The sequence below is a fragment of the Oryx dammah genome, unplaced genomic scaffold (genome assembly GCF_014754425.2).
Source record: "Oryx dammah isolate SB20612 unplaced genomic scaffold, SCBI_Odam_1.1 HiC_scaffold_27, whole genome shotgun sequence".
In the NCBI taxonomy this organism is placed as follows: Eukaryota; Metazoa; Chordata; class Mammalia; order Artiodactyla; family Bovidae; genus Oryx; species Oryx dammah.
Genome location: NW_024070211.1, coordinates 17,440,916 through 17,456,071, shown reverse-complemented (window position 1 = coordinate 17,456,071; position 15,156 = coordinate 17,440,916). Strand labels below are relative to the sequence as shown.

Here is a 15,156-nt window from a genome sequence, read left to right as displayed (position 1 = left end):
TTCACCATGAGTTTGTTTGTTTGTTTTTTGCCATGATTTCCCCTGGTTGTATACTGAGACCTCTGAGGGATTTCATTCCTTTCTGCAGAGGATAACAATGCCTGTTGTGTGATCCATGAGGAAGAAGAGCCCCAGGAAGCCCCGAGCTCCCCATCAAGTTGTGAACCAGGTAAGGAAGGGGCATTGTCAGCCCTGAACTGCAGGGTGTCAGATGTCTGAACTCAGAGCTGAACAGCATGACCCTGGTTATAACAGATGAGTTCCCACTTAGAGCAAAATGTTAGTTGCTCCATCCTGTCCAACTCTTTGCAAACCCATGGACTGGAGCCCGCCAGGCTCCTCTATCCATGGAATTCCACAGGCACGAATACTGGAGTGGGCCGCCATTCCCTTCTCCAGGGTATTGTCAGCCCTGAGCTGCAAAGTGTCAGATGTCTGAATTCAGAGCTGAACAGCATGACCCTGGTTCCCTCCTCATGTTCTAGTTGTTGTTTGGTCACTCAGTTCTCTCCAGCTCTGTGTGACCTCACGGACTGCAGCAAGCCCGGCTTCCCTGTGCTTCACCATCTCCCGGAGCTTACTCAGACTCATGTCCTTTGAGTCAGCGATGCCATCCAACCATCTCGTCCTCTGTTATAGAGGATCAGTCCTAAAGAAAGAGTCTGTTTTTCCTCCACAATCTTTGTGCTTATTTACACTAAAGACTCAATAGTGTGATTTTAACTCCTGTGCACCTCTTATTTCCTATAGAGAATAAAAGGTAGGTATTTATCTGGTGTTTAATAGTGATATTATATTGTTATAATTTGTCTATAATTGATAGACTTCCAAAGAAACTTGGTCCTTGAGATCTACTTGTCAGAAAGAAAGACCAATGACCTTAAGTCCACAAACAGTTTTTGCCACATATTCTTCATCAGATTATTGGATTATGTAGTGCTTTATTGGGCTTCCCTGATAGCTCAGTTGGTAAAGAATCCACCTGCAATGCAGGAGACTCTGGTTCGATTCCTGAGTCGGGAAGATCCGCTGGAGAAGGGGTAGGCTACCCACTCCACTATTCTTGGGCTTCCCTTGTGGTTCAGCTGGTAAAGAATCTGCCTGCAGTGTGGAGACCTGGGTTTGATCCCTGGATTGGGATCCCCTGGAGAAGGGAATGGCTACCCATTCCAGTATTCTGGCTGGGAGAATTTCACGAACTGTATAGTCCATGGGGTCACAAAGAGTCAGACATGACTGAGTGACTTTCACTCTTAGTGCTTTATTCTTTTTCAAAGTACTTTGGCAAGTGAGATTTCCTCACAAAATTTTAGTTCTTAGCCCGGGAAACCGTTATTATCCTTCCGTAGCAATTAGAATACAGAAGCACAGAAAAAAGAATATTTGTTTTCCCCTTGAGATCAAAGTAGGAGGAAGGGTGAAGACCAGTGTCCTGAGTATCTCAGTACCAGTGGTGGCTGTGTGAGGCTTGTAGGAAGTCAGTGTTATCATATGATGGGAGGCCAAAGGGAGACCTGCAACATCTCAATCGCAATAGAACAGAGCCTGAACCAGAGAGCCTTCCACTTCTCAAATAGAGTAGGGAGTGGAAGAGATTAAGAGAGAGAGTGAGGCAAGAAATGAATCCTGCTGCAGGGTGTGGGGGCTTCCCCTGTGGCTCAGTGGTAAAGAATTCACCTGCCAGTTCAGGAGATGTAGGTTAGATCTCTGACTTGGAAAGATCTCTTGGAGAAGGAAATGGACACCCAATCCAGTACTCTTGCCTGGAAAACCACGTGGACAGAGGAGACTGTGGGCTATAGTCCATGGGATCACAAAACTTGGACATGACTGAGTGACTAAAGAATAACAATAGGGTTTGAAAGACCTAAAGGAATAGCTTCCCTGGTGGCTCAGAGGTTAAAGTGTCTGTCTGCAATATGGGAGAACCAGGTTTGATCCCTGGGTTGAGAAGATCCCCTGGAGAAGGAAATGGCAACCCACTCCGGAATTCTTGCTTGGAGAATCCCATGGACAGAGAAGCCTGGAGGGCTACAGTCCAGGGGGTCGCATAGAGTTGGACACGACTGAGCGACTTCACCTACTTACTTACTTAGAGGAATAGAGCTGGAGAGAATAAGCAAAAAAATGAGAGTTCAAGATCATCACTGAGGAAAAAAATGTAAAGATAGGAGATGTTGCCAGGGCGGCGGGGAGAGCACACAAAATCAAAGATACATTTTCATAATTATACACAATTATTCTCCTAGTGCAGAAGCAGAAATGTTTAGAGGCAGGTCTGAGAAGCAGAGGGCAGGAGAATGAGGTGAATCAAGTGGAAACAGAGGCAAAACAGGCCTCGTTGGATCTCAGGTGTCGTCCTTGGAGCAGATGTCCTTTTTCCCAAAGGGCAGCTCACTTGTGCTCTGAACGTTCTAGCTCAGCTCATTTCCTTCTTTCTTTTTTTTTAAAGTGGAGTATAATTGCTTTACAATGTTGTGTTAGTCTCTGTTGTACAATAAAGTGAATTAGCTATATGTATACATATATCCCCTCTCTGACATCCCTCCCGCCATCCCACCAGCCTAGGTCATGACAGAGCTGAGCTCCCTGTGCTATACAGCACCTTCCCACTGTCTATTTTACACATGGTAGTATTTTCCAGTCAATCCTAATCTCCCAATTAGTCCAACCTCCCCTTTCCCTATCCCTGTGTCCACATGTCCAATCTGTACATATGTACATTCCTGCATGGAAACAAATTCCTCTATACCATTCCTCATTTCTTTTCAGTGTCCTCTGATCCTGAAGCTTCCGAAATGAGTGACAAAGAAGAACAAGAGGAGCTGCCCAGTCAGCCACTGGATGGAGAAGGTATTCATGATTTCAACTCCTATTTAACTAATTGAACCTTTTTCTGTCTCCCTCTTTCAATCTGCCTTCCTACCCTACTCCCCTTCACATGCGCACACAGAAGAAATACGAGGTGCCACGTGGAAAGGATCAAAAAGACAGAGGAAATTAGTTGTATTAGAAGGGAGTGAGATGGGTTTGTTGTGAGATTATGTTCAGCCTCCGGTGATAGTGTCAGGAGCCTTGTTAACCTCCAGGTCAGCTGAGCTCAAAGGCGGGAGTGTCTATGCGTTGGGACATCCCCACCTTGGAGATTCTTTAGCCACCTTAGTCTTCCTGGTTGTTTCTGGTAGGGCTTTCCTACTATGGTTTCCATTGGTCATACACTGGGTTTCTAAGAGATTTCATTCTATTCATCAGAAGGCAGTGGCACCTTTTTAGAAATAGGTGATGAAGAAGAGACTCAGGAATCCTTGAGCTTACCACCAAAAAGTGGACCAGGTGAGGGAGATAAGGATAGTCTGGGCTGTAAGGCGTCAGGAGGATGGTGTTTCCTAATGGATGCTACTCTGGGAATACCCCACAATGGAAGTTTCAGTTAATTCTGAAATAGTCTTCATGTTTACCTTGATTCTTTGGGAAAATGCCAGGACTTTGTGCGTGCTGTGCTCTGTTGTATCCAACCCTTTGTGACCCCATGGACTGTAGCCCACCAGGCTCCTTTGTCCCTGGGATTCTCCAGGCAAGCATACTGGAGTGGGTTGCCATTTCCTTCTCCAGGGGATCTTCCCTGCCTAAGGACTGAACCCATGTCTCTTTCACCCCCTGCACTGGCAGGCAGATTCTTTACCACCAAGCCACCTGGGGAAACCCCCACCACCAAAGCATGGACCAGGTGAGGAAGATAAGGATTGTCTGGGCTGCAAGGTGTCAGGAGGATGGTGTTTTCTGATGTATTGTACTCTAGGAATACTCCGCAATGAAAGTTTCAGTTAATTCTCAAATACCGTCTTCACATTTACCTTGACTCTTTGGGAAAATGCAAGGGATAAGAAACCTTGAGCAACTCCACAATTAGGAGGTCATGCTGTTTGATTGTAAGTATCCATGTATTCAGTTGTAGTAGATACAATCTCACACAGGAGAAAGAACACAGAAGCTGCACAAAAATGTGATTAATTTTTAGTGGAACTGTTAGTACATTATCTCTATCTATTTAGTATCCCCCAAGAATATTTACATTCACCTCTTTCAGCACAGGAACATAATCTTTCATTTATCTATTGTCTATAGAGAGTTAATTTATTGCTTAAGTTGGTGTGACATGTTTTATATCACCATCAATGGTTTCTTTGTCTAAATGTTTGAACTTTTGACCTTATTATGGGACTAACTCATGACTTCAAATGTTTGAGTTTCTTTGGGGGTTTTAGTTGTTTCCTACTCCACGGATAACTCTCAAAGACAAAGTACAATTGGGCTTAAGCTGATTCTCATGACTAAGTCATGGTCTTGATATAAATGGTTTGTAGCATCCTTGCCCTAAATGGCAATCAATAGCTGCCAGACTCATGTTTCTTAAGGCTGTTTATCTGGATTAATATTGATTTTAAAAGCATAATTGCAACTAAAGTCATAATTTTTTTAAGAAGTTGGTTTGGGATGACAGTGTATTCAAAAATTCTTCAAATTGGCTCTACTAGAAATACTGTAGAAGAATTAAATTAAAAGTTAGGGTGGTGATCATAAGTGTGTCAGTCTTGGAATGTTATTATTAGCAGTAAAGATAACATTATGGGGAAGTCAGAGGTTTCAAACATTAAACCAGTAAATTGAAAAGCTGAAATAGCAAGGATAAAGGATAAAAAATGTGAAGGAGAATGTGACAATCAGTGTGACAAGCTAGACATCCAGGAAAACCTTACTTTGAAGATCTTGAGTGGAAGCAGTTCTACCTTATGGAATTGTCTGTATGTTCTGGGAATCTTTGGGAATTCACTTGATATCCATTTTTCTATGGGTTCCTGAAGATATTTAAAATCTGTTTCCATTGTATTCAGATGTTATGATCTACTCCAAAAACATAATAGCTTTCAGTTTTAGCAATCTGACATATCGTAGAAAAAGCCCCAGGTTTCCCCAATGGATCAGCAATGAAGAATCTACCTGCAATGCAGAATGCAGGAGACATGGGTTCAATCCCTGGTTTGGGCAGATCCCCTAGAGGAGGAACTGGAAATGCACTCCAGTACTCTTGCCTGGAAAATCCTATGGACAGAGGACCCTGGTGGACTACAGTCCGTGGGGTCGCAAAGAGTTGGACACGACTTACCAACTTAACAACAACAATCACAGAGAAGGTTCTACGTTCAGTTACTTGAGATAATTTTGCTTTCTGTAAGGGAATGAACTCTACAAGGAAATCTGAAGCAGTCATTGTATAACCAGCCTGGGATCTTATTTTTCTTTATTATCTTTCATCTCAATTTTATTTTTATTTTAGAGATAATATTTATCACCAAATAATATTAAATCAGGATTCAGTATGGAAGTGAACTTCCAGATGTTCAAGCTGGATTTAGGAAAGGCAGAGAAACCACAGAACAAATGGCCAACATCCATTGGAGCATTGAAAAAGCAAGAGAGTTCCAAAAATATCTACTTCTGCTTTACTGACTATGCCAAAGCCTTTGACTGTGTGGATCAAAACAAACTGTGGAAAATTCTTAAAGAGATGGGAATACCAGACCACCTGACCTGCCTCTTGAGAAATCTGTATGCAGGTCAAGAAGCAACAGTTAGAACTGGACATGGAACAACATACTGGTTCCAAATAGGAAAAGGAGTACATCAAGGCTGTATACTGTCACCCTGCTTATTTAACTGCTATGCAGAGTACATCATGAGAAATGCTGGGCTGGAGGAAGCACAAGCTGGAATCAAGATTGCTGGGAGAAATATCGATAACCTCAGCTATGCAGATGACACCACCCTTATGGCAGGAAGTGAACAACTAAAGAGCCTCTTGATGAAAGTGAAAGAGGAGAGTGAAAAAGTTGGCTTAAAGCTTAACATTCAGAAAATGAAGATCATGGCATCTAGTCCCATCACTTCATGGCAAATAGATTGGGAAACAATGGAAACAGTGAGAAACTTTATTTTTTGGGCTCCAAAATCACTGCAGGTGGTGACTGCTGACATGAAATTAAAAGATGCTTGCTTCTTGGAAGAAAAGCTATGACCAGCCTAGACAGCATATTAAAAAGCAGAGACATTACTTTGCCAACGAAGGTCTGTCTAGCTATGGTTTTTCCAGTGGTCATGTATGGATGTGAGAGTTGGACTATAAGGAAAGCTGAGCGCCAAAGAATTAATGTTTTTGAACTGTGGTGTTGGAGAAGACTCTTGAGAGTCCCTTGGAGTGCAAGAAGAGCCAACCAGTCTATCCTAAAGGAAATCATTCCTGAATATTCATTGGAAGGACTGATGCTGAAGCTGAAACTCCAATAATTTGGCCACCGGATACAAAGAACTGCCCCATGGAAAAGACTGTGATGCTAGGAAAGACTGAAGGTGGGAGGAGAAGGGGATGACAGAGAATGAGATGGTTGGATGGTATCACCAACTTAATGGCTATGAATTTGAGTAAGCTCTGGGAGTTGGTGATGGACAGGGAGGCCTGGCATGCTGCAGTCCATGGGGTCGCAGAGTTGCACACAACTGAGTGTGTTGGCCATCTGGTGATGTCCATGTGTAGAGTCTTCCCTTGTGTTGTTGGAAGAGAGTGTTTGCTATGACGAGTGCATTCTCTTGGCAAAACTCTAATAGCCTTTGCCTTGCTTCATTCTATACTCCAAGGCCAAACTTGCTTGTTACTCCAGGTGTTTCCTGACTTCCTACTTTCGCATTCCAATCTCCTATAATGAAAAGGACATCTTTTTTGAGTGTTAGTTCTAAAAGGTCTTGTAGGTTTCATAGAACCATTCAACTTCAGCTTCTTCAGCATTACTGGTCAGGGCATAGACTTGGATTACTGTGATATTGAATGGTTTGCCTTGGAAACGGACAGAGATCATTCTGTCATTTTTGAGATTGCATCCAAGTAGTACATTTTGGACTCTTTTGTTGACCATGATGGCTACTCCATTTCTTCTAAGGGATTCCTGCCCACAGTAGTAGATAAAATGATCATCTGAGTTAAATTCACCCATTCCAGTCCATTTTAGTTCACTGATTCCGAGAATGTCGATGTTCACTCTTACCATCTCCTGTTTGACCACTTCCAATTTGCCTTGAATCATGGACCTAACATTCCAGGTTCCTATGCAATATTGCTCTTTACAGCATCAAACCTTGCTTCTATCACCAGTCACATCCACAACCATGCTTGGCACCATCCCTTCATTCTTTCTTAAGTTATTTCTCCACTGATCTCCAGTATGGATGTGAGAGTTGGACTGTGAAGAAGGCTGAGCGCCGAAGAATTGATGCTTTTGAACTGTAGTGTTGGAGAAGACTCTTGAGAGTCCCTTGGACTGCAAGGAGATCCAACCAGTCCATTCTGAAGGAGATCAGCCCTGGGATTTCTTTGGAAGGAATGATGCTAAAGCTGAAACTCCAGTACTTTGGCCACCTCATGCGAAGAGTTGACTCATTGGAAAAGACTCTGATCCTGGGAGGGATAGGGGGCAGGAGGAGAAGGGGACGACAGAGGATGAGATGGCTGGATGGCATCACTGACTTGATGGATGTGAGTCTGAGTGAACTCCGGGAGATGGTGATGGACAGGGAGGCCTGGCGTGCTGCGATTCATGGGGTTGCAAAGAGTCGGACATGACTGAGCGACTGAACTGAACTGAACTGATCTCCAGTATCATATTGGGCACCTAATGACCTGGGGAGTTCATCTTTCAGTGCCCTAACTTTTTGCCTTTTCATACTGTTCATCGGGTTCTCAAGGCAAGAATACTGAAGTGCTTTGCCATTCCCTTCACCAGTAGAAGTTAGTACTTCTTAATACATTTAATATAGTTTCATTTGCAGGATAAAGCCCTACTTATTACATTTTTAGGAGTTTGTTTGAGGGAAATTTATTAAATTAGTCATTTACTTTTGACATACCAAAAATTCCCCACTGAAACCCAAAGATATCTTTTGTAAAAATTTGCTGTTTGTTAAGTGCAAGAGTTAGACTCATACTGAGAGTACAAAGAGGAAGTGGAAGTTCTGCCAGTGGGAGCTTGTAACTTTGGCAGAAAAAACCCATGACAAACAAAGAGGCCACTCCACCCAGTCATAAGTATGAATAGTGCCCTGCTCGTAAATGAGGCGTTGAACTCATCAACCAGAGACGAGAAAGAAGACATATGATCAGTTACATGATAATAGTTATGTACTAAACAAACTGCTTTTCTTTCACAAATTAATACAATGTCAAATATCCTCATGAAGGTTTTGGTGAAAGACCCAAGACAAATGTGACCAAATATATTTGCACAAATTGGCTATGGCCTAATGGAGCCCCACCCATTAGTCTTTGGGGCTGGCATGGGTTGGGGATATATCAAGTCTGTGTCTTTATGTATTTGCTTTGGATCACTATCTTCTAATAATTAAAAAGCATGGGAAACTCAGGAATACACAAACACACATGAGATAAGACTTTTTAAAAAACAGACAAAAGAAAAGAGAGTAAATGAAGTCGTGGAAGCATAAGCACATTGACAGAATGTCTGTTAAATGCTATGCTGCCAAACTGAAAGGTCCAGTGATTTCATATCTAATTTCATACATATCTTTAAATACTAAAGTAAATTCAGTAAAACCTCAAAGAAACAAGTCAGAGCTCAAGTTGTTCTTGGGACAGCTTCACTTGGAATGGATCAGGAAGGCAAGCTGAGTCATGCACAAAAAGCTGCAGGTTTGTACCTGTTGGTTCAAGGGTCTCAAAAGACACCCCTAAACAAGTCTTCGTGATGATCTTGCTGGGAGCTCTGTTTTTGAAGGCAGAGGTCATCATGCAATATCTGAAGCTAAAGCTGGCAAGGCACATGGCGAGAGGAGGCACTGTGCTTATGGGACTCAGTGTCTTTCAAAAAATAATTTTATGTATTTATTTTTAATTAATTTTTATTGCAGTATATTAGATTTACAATGTTGTGTTTTTATTTACCGTTTTAGGAAGCATGCAGTTCAGGGACAGCAGATTTTCAGAAACAGGAGTGTTTATAACTAGGTTAGCATCTAGCCACACTCACAGGCTTGCTGAAGTGTGTCTGTTGCTGATTGGCTGATTTTCATAAGTGTAAGGCCACTCTTAATTGGCTGGATTTAAATGTGGTTAGTGATGTAAACAGTCATTGGCCAATTGGGATAAATTTGAAACTGGTTCTGGTAATTATAGTTTGTAATTTTCAAGAGAGTTTTTCCCAGAAGGATAAGATCTTTTTATCTTATTCTTAAAGCTAAAAGTAGAAAAAGAAAAGTAGAGAAAGAAATTCAGTTCAGTTCAGTCGCTCAGTTGTGTCCGACTCTTTGCGACCCCATGGACTGCAGCACGCCAGGCCTCCCTGTCCATCACCAACATCTGGAGTTTACTCAAACTCCTGTCCATTGAGTCAGTGATGCCATCCAACCATCTCATCCTCCGTCGTCCCCTCCTCCTCCTGCCCTCAATCTTTCCCAGGATCAGAGTCTTTTCAAATGAGTCAGCACTTCGCGTCAGGTGGCCAAAGTATTGGGAGTTTCAGCTCTAGCGTCAGTCCTTCCAATGAATATTCAGGACTGATTTCCTTTAGGATGGACTGGTTGGATCTCCTTGTAGTCCAAGGGACTCTCGAGTCTTCTCCAACACCACAGTCCCAAAGCATCAATTCTTCCGCGCTCAGCTTTCTTTGTAGTCCAACTCTCACATCCATACATGACTACAGGAAAAACCACAGCGTTAACTACACGGGCCTTTGTTGGCTAAAGAGAAAGCAGAATGAGGTACAAAAGATGTGAAAAAAACATGGTTCTATTGGACCTCAGGTGTGATTATTGGAGCAGATGTACTTTTTTCTGGAAAGCAGTTTATCTTAGCTCAGAATATCAGTGTGCAATATGAAAGCACCAGGAACTCTGTCCTAATCACTGTCTCAGGATCTGTAGACAGTAATGTTCTTGTTTCCCTTCAGTATCTGGCAGACTAAAAGCTCTACAAATGAATACAGAAGGATTCAGAAGAGCTAAGTTCTAGCCCACTATCCTATGATGGCCAAAGTAATTATGAATTGAAAAAAACAAACACAAAGTTCCGGTAAAGATAAAGAGATAAGAAAGGGAAACAGGGAGACTTAGAGAAAGAGTTAGATGTATGGAAAATCAAAGGAAGATTTCAGAGGAAGAAGTAGAAAAGGGAGATCAACAAAAAGGGGTCCAGACAGAGGATCATTGGGAAAATAAAAAATCTTCATAAACCTTGGTTTTGACCCAGGAACAGAGCTACCAACGTTCGGAAATGAGTGCTCCTGTGTGATGTGCTTCTCGAAAGATGTACCCAGAATTCCAGAAGGAAGAACTGAAAGTATGCAAGCTGGTGACAAGAGAGGTAAGGCTTCCTGAGGGCGGCAAGGTGGGGCTGCCTCCACTGGCAACACAGACCCAGGTAGGGTGGTGGCAGATGGACGGAAGGAATACGGAATATGGGTGGCTTCCAGTCTATCCCAGTATCCTGATCTCTGCATTTGCTTGACCTGATCCTTTTGGGAATAGCAGGGAAGCAAGAGATCATTATAAAATTGTGTTTAAGGGATGGCCGATGTCGATTATACATGGTTGATATATTAATTGGGCTTCCCTGGTGGCTCAGATGGTAAAGAATCTGCCTGCAATGCAGGCAACATGGATTTGATCCCTATAGTGGGAAGATTCCCCCAGAGAAGGGAATGCCAACCCACTCCAGTATTCTTGCCTGGCAGGCTACAGTCCATGGTGTTGCAAAGAGAAACATACTCTTTAAAGTGGCAGTTTATTATTTATTATATCAGTGTATTACTAACAAAGCTTTGTGATTTACAGTGATTTCTATCCCTGTCACCCAAGAAAGTCAAGTGTATGTCCATTAGTAGGTAATAGTGTCATTTTGTCACAATCTTAGAAAGGTCTCAAAAGATAGCTACTCCTGCCACTTAGCTGTCAGAAGGAAAGACTTCAGATCAACTATTCTTAACCCAGCACTTATGTTTGATAAATGTTCTCCAGCATGTCACTTGTTTATATAGTGATACTATTCACTTTTGCATATAAGGTCTTATTTCATCCTAACAAAATTCTTAAGGACTAGACAAATATCCCTGAGTAAACTGAAATTTATAGATATTGAAGAATGTTTTTCAAAGTCCCATTAAGAAATAATGGAAGACCCAAGGTCCGGGGCTCCCATGTCTCAATTCAGTAGGGTTGATTCCTTTAGGATAAAGAGAGATGATAACCCAAACATCTTTATAAATTCAAGCCTTCTGCAGTATGAATCATCTTAAGATTTGTGACTTTTATTTATTTATTTTTGTTTCCACACCATGTGTTTTTTTCTAGACACGGCGGATCTTGGGAACAACTCTACTGTGAGAAAACCCAAGAGGAGAAGAAGTAAGAGTACATGCAATTTTATTTGCTTTTGATATTAAAATGAGTTTTTAATGCCTGTTTCATTATTATTATTATTATTTATAATAATGTGTTAATAATATGAAAACCCCATAAAGATGTCTATATCTTAGTCTCTGGAACCTGTACTCTGTTATCTTACATGGCAAAAGGGATTTTATACATATGATTAAGATTAAGATAATGGAGATTATCCTGCATTTTCTGGGTGCACTCAGTATCATCAAGTGGGCCTTAAAATATGAAGAACTGTTCCTGACTGTGAAGAGAGGAGGAAGTGATTATGGAAGATAGTCACAGAGAGATGCAATATTGCTAGCTTTGCAGATGGAAGGAAAGAATAAGGAATATTGATGGCTTCTGTTAACAGAAAGTGAGAAAGGAAAGGAAAGAGATTTCCCTCTACAGCCTCCAGACAGGAATGAAGCCCTACTGAAACCTTGATTTTAGCCCAGAGTGACCCTTGTCAGACTTCTAACCAATATAACTATAAGATAATGAACTGTTTTAAGCCACTAAATTTGTGGTCATTTGCTATGGTACCAATAAAAGAGTAATATGGATTTTGGTTATTGGAAGTGGGATGCAGCCAAAATTCATTCCTAAAAAGGTGGAAATGGCTTTGAATTTGGGCAATGGGCAGAGGGAATTTGGGTAATAAGAATTTTAAATAGAACAATAAAAAATGTCTAGATTGCCTTGAACAGTTAGTAGAAATGTGGTGCTGAAGACTGCTTGTGAGGACTTGGAAGTGAAGAGCATGGTAGGAAAAATCTATGTCATTTTGGAGAATATATAAATCATTATGAAAAAGCTGTTAGTAGCAATATGGAGGCTAAAGGTGTCATGAAGGAAATAAGGAAAATGTTTTTGAAAATGAAAGGGGATACATTAGTGGCAGAAAGCTCAGCAAAATTAAGTCCTGCAGTTATGTGGAAAGCAGAATTTTTTGGATATATAGCTAAGGAGATTCCTAATTACTATGATAAAGGTGCAGCTGGTTTCATGTTGCTGCTTAGAGTAAACTGCAAAAGGAAAGAGTTAAGTCAAGGGAAGAACTGCTAAACAAAAGGAATCAGAACTTGATGATTTAAAATTTTTTTAGCCTATTCAGATTGCAAAATGCTAAAGTTAGGAGAGTCACTGTCAGGAAAACATGCTCTGCGGTGACAACCAAGAGTGTCACTATATAACTTTTTGCAAATGTCCCAGAAGTAGTGAAACATCAAAGTATTAAGTCACACAAATTGTTCTTCAAAGAGATTAAGTTTGTGACCCATAGATACCCTCAGCCATCTCAGCAGAAGTGAAAAATGGATATGTGAGTCTACAAGAAAGATTTGTGGAGGAGACTCTCGTCTAATGGATGAGATTCTCATGACATATATGGGAGATATAGAAGATTCTTAAGACATTTATACCAACAGAAACAGAGATGTCCTTGTTCTAGTCCTTAGAGCCTGTAATCTGTTACTTTACCTGGCAGAAAAGACACTGGTGGTGTGATTAGGTTAAAGATTTTGACACAGGGAGATTTTTCTAGATTATCTGGGTGGCCCCAATCAAGTCTCATGGATCCTTAAAATCAGAAAACTTTCCCTGCTATGGAGAAAGGGATATGTGACTATAGAATAATGATCAAAGGAGATACAGTGTGGATGGCTTCAGAGAATAAGGCAGGGAGCAATGAGCCAAGAAATGTGGGCAGCCTTCAGAAGCTTGAAAAGGTAAAGAAATCAAATATCCCCTACAGCTTCCAGAAAGAAACAAAGCCTCTAGATGCCTTGATTTTAGCTCAGTAAGACTTGTGTCAGATTCCTGATCTTCCAAACTGCAAGATAACACATTGCATTTCTTTAAGCCAAGAAGTTTCTGGTAATTTATAATAGTAACAATAGAGAACTAATACTTTTCATAAGACAAAACAGAAACAAACAAACAAAAATCCTGAGTTTCACCTTTATATCATTAGGTTCAGTTCAGTTCAGTCACTCAGTCGTGTCCGACTCTTTGCGACCCCGTGAATCGCAGCACGCCAGGCCTCCCTGTCCATCCCCAACTGCTGGAGTTCACTCAGACTCACGTCCATCGAGTCAGTGATGCCACCCAGCCATCTCATCCTCTGTCGTCCCCTTCTCCTCCTGCCCCCAATCCCTCCCAGCGTCAGAGTCTTTTCCAATGAGTCAACTCTTCACATGAGGTGGCCAAAGTACTGGAGTTTCAGCTTTAGCATCAGTCCTTCCAAAGAAATCCCAGGGCTGATCTCCTTCAGAATGGACTGGTTGGATCTCCTTGCAGTCCAAGGGACTCTCAAAATAGCAATTTATAGTTATTCAAATCTTGCTGTTTTCAAAATTTTTAAATATGTGATCCGTATAAATTTTGATTGATGTGTATCTTTCCAGATTTTTCTATGCATGTTTTGAGATACTTACATCTTACACTAACACATTAAATCATAAATATATTTACACTGTTATATTTCCCTTACTTTAAATCAGAATGTCAAGCACAAGAGATTATAAACATTTAACATTTTGCCAACTTAACTGTAAAAAGTTTTATTTTATCTGCTTTAATTTGCATTGCTCTCATTTTTATTGTGGTTGAGCATTTTTCATTTCTTATCGGTTACTTGTTTTCCTTCTTCTAAAAGTAGATAGTGTATATGCCTTGCCAGTATTGCTATCTTTTTTTAAACAATACTGAAAAAACATAGGAATATTTATATATACATTAAACTTTGCCTGTATATACTGTTAGTATTTTATTTCATTTGATGTTATTCTCTTAGGTTTATTTATAACATATTTTGTCCTAGAGAAATTTGAAATTTTATATAGTAAGATCTATCAGGATTTTCCTTTATGGCTTCTAGGTTTTGTTTACAATATACAAAGATGTTTTCCAACTTGAAATTTTATTTATTTTTTTTTTTATCTAATATACCTTTATTTATATTGTGTATGAAAGTGAAAGTGAAAGTGAAGTCGCTCAGTCATGTTGACTCTTTGTGACCCCATGAATCGCAGCACGCCAGGCCTCCCTGTCCGTCACCATCTCCTGGAGTTCACTCAGACTCATGTCCATCAAGTCAGTGATGCCATCCAGCCATCTCATTCTCTGTTGTCCCCTTCTCCTCCTGCCCCCAATCTTTCCCAGCATCAGAGTCTTTTCCAATGAGTCAACTCTTCGCATGAGATGGCCAAAGTACTGGAGTTTCAGCTTTAGTATCATTCCTTCCAAAGAAATCCCAGGGCTGATCTCCTTCAGATTGGACTGGTTGGATCTCCTTGCAGTCCAAGGGACTCTCAAGAGTCTTCTCCAACACCACAGTTCAAAAGCATCAATTCTTCGGTGCTCAACCTTCTTCACAGTCCAACTCTCACATCCATACATGACCACAGGAAAAACCATAGCCTTGACTAGACGGACCTTAGTCAGCAAAGTAATGTCTCTGCTTTTGAATATACTATTTAGGTTGATCATGATTTTTCTTCCAAGGAGTAAGCATCTTTTAATTTCATTGCTGTAGTTACCATCTGCAGTGATTTTGGAGCCCCCAAAAATAAAGTCTGACACTGTTTCTACTGTTTCCCCATCTATTTCCCATGAAGTGATGGGACCGGACGCCATGATCTTCATTTTCTGAATGTTGAGCTTTAAGCCAACTTTTTC

The 15,156-nt window shown here is 41.0% G+C and overlaps 1 protein-coding gene across 5 annotated transcripts in view; it reads left to right on the top strand.

The window, feature by feature from the left end:
- The window catches only part of SP140 (SP140 nuclear body protein), a 79,276-nt gene that overhangs the window by 35,803 nt on the left and 28,317 nt on the right, over positions 1 to 15,156 (top strand). For 2 of the 5 annotated variants that reach the window (XM_040228136.1, XM_040228140.1), the window contains 5 exons: positions 89 to 169; positions 2,773 to 2,853; positions 3,253 to 3,333; positions 10,307 to 10,420; positions 11,407 to 11,460. In XM_040228136.1, the coding sequence (XP_040084070.1) occupies positions 89 to 169; positions 2,773 to 2,853; positions 3,253 to 3,333; positions 10,307 to 10,420; positions 11,407 to 11,460 (411 nt within the window). The remainder of the gene's footprint in view (positions 1 to 88; positions 170 to 2,772; positions 2,854 to 3,252; positions 3,334 to 10,306; positions 10,421 to 11,406; positions 11,461 to 15,156) is intronic. The other 3 variants (XM_040228137.1, XM_040228141.1, XM_040228138.1) reach the window with 3 other exon arrangements.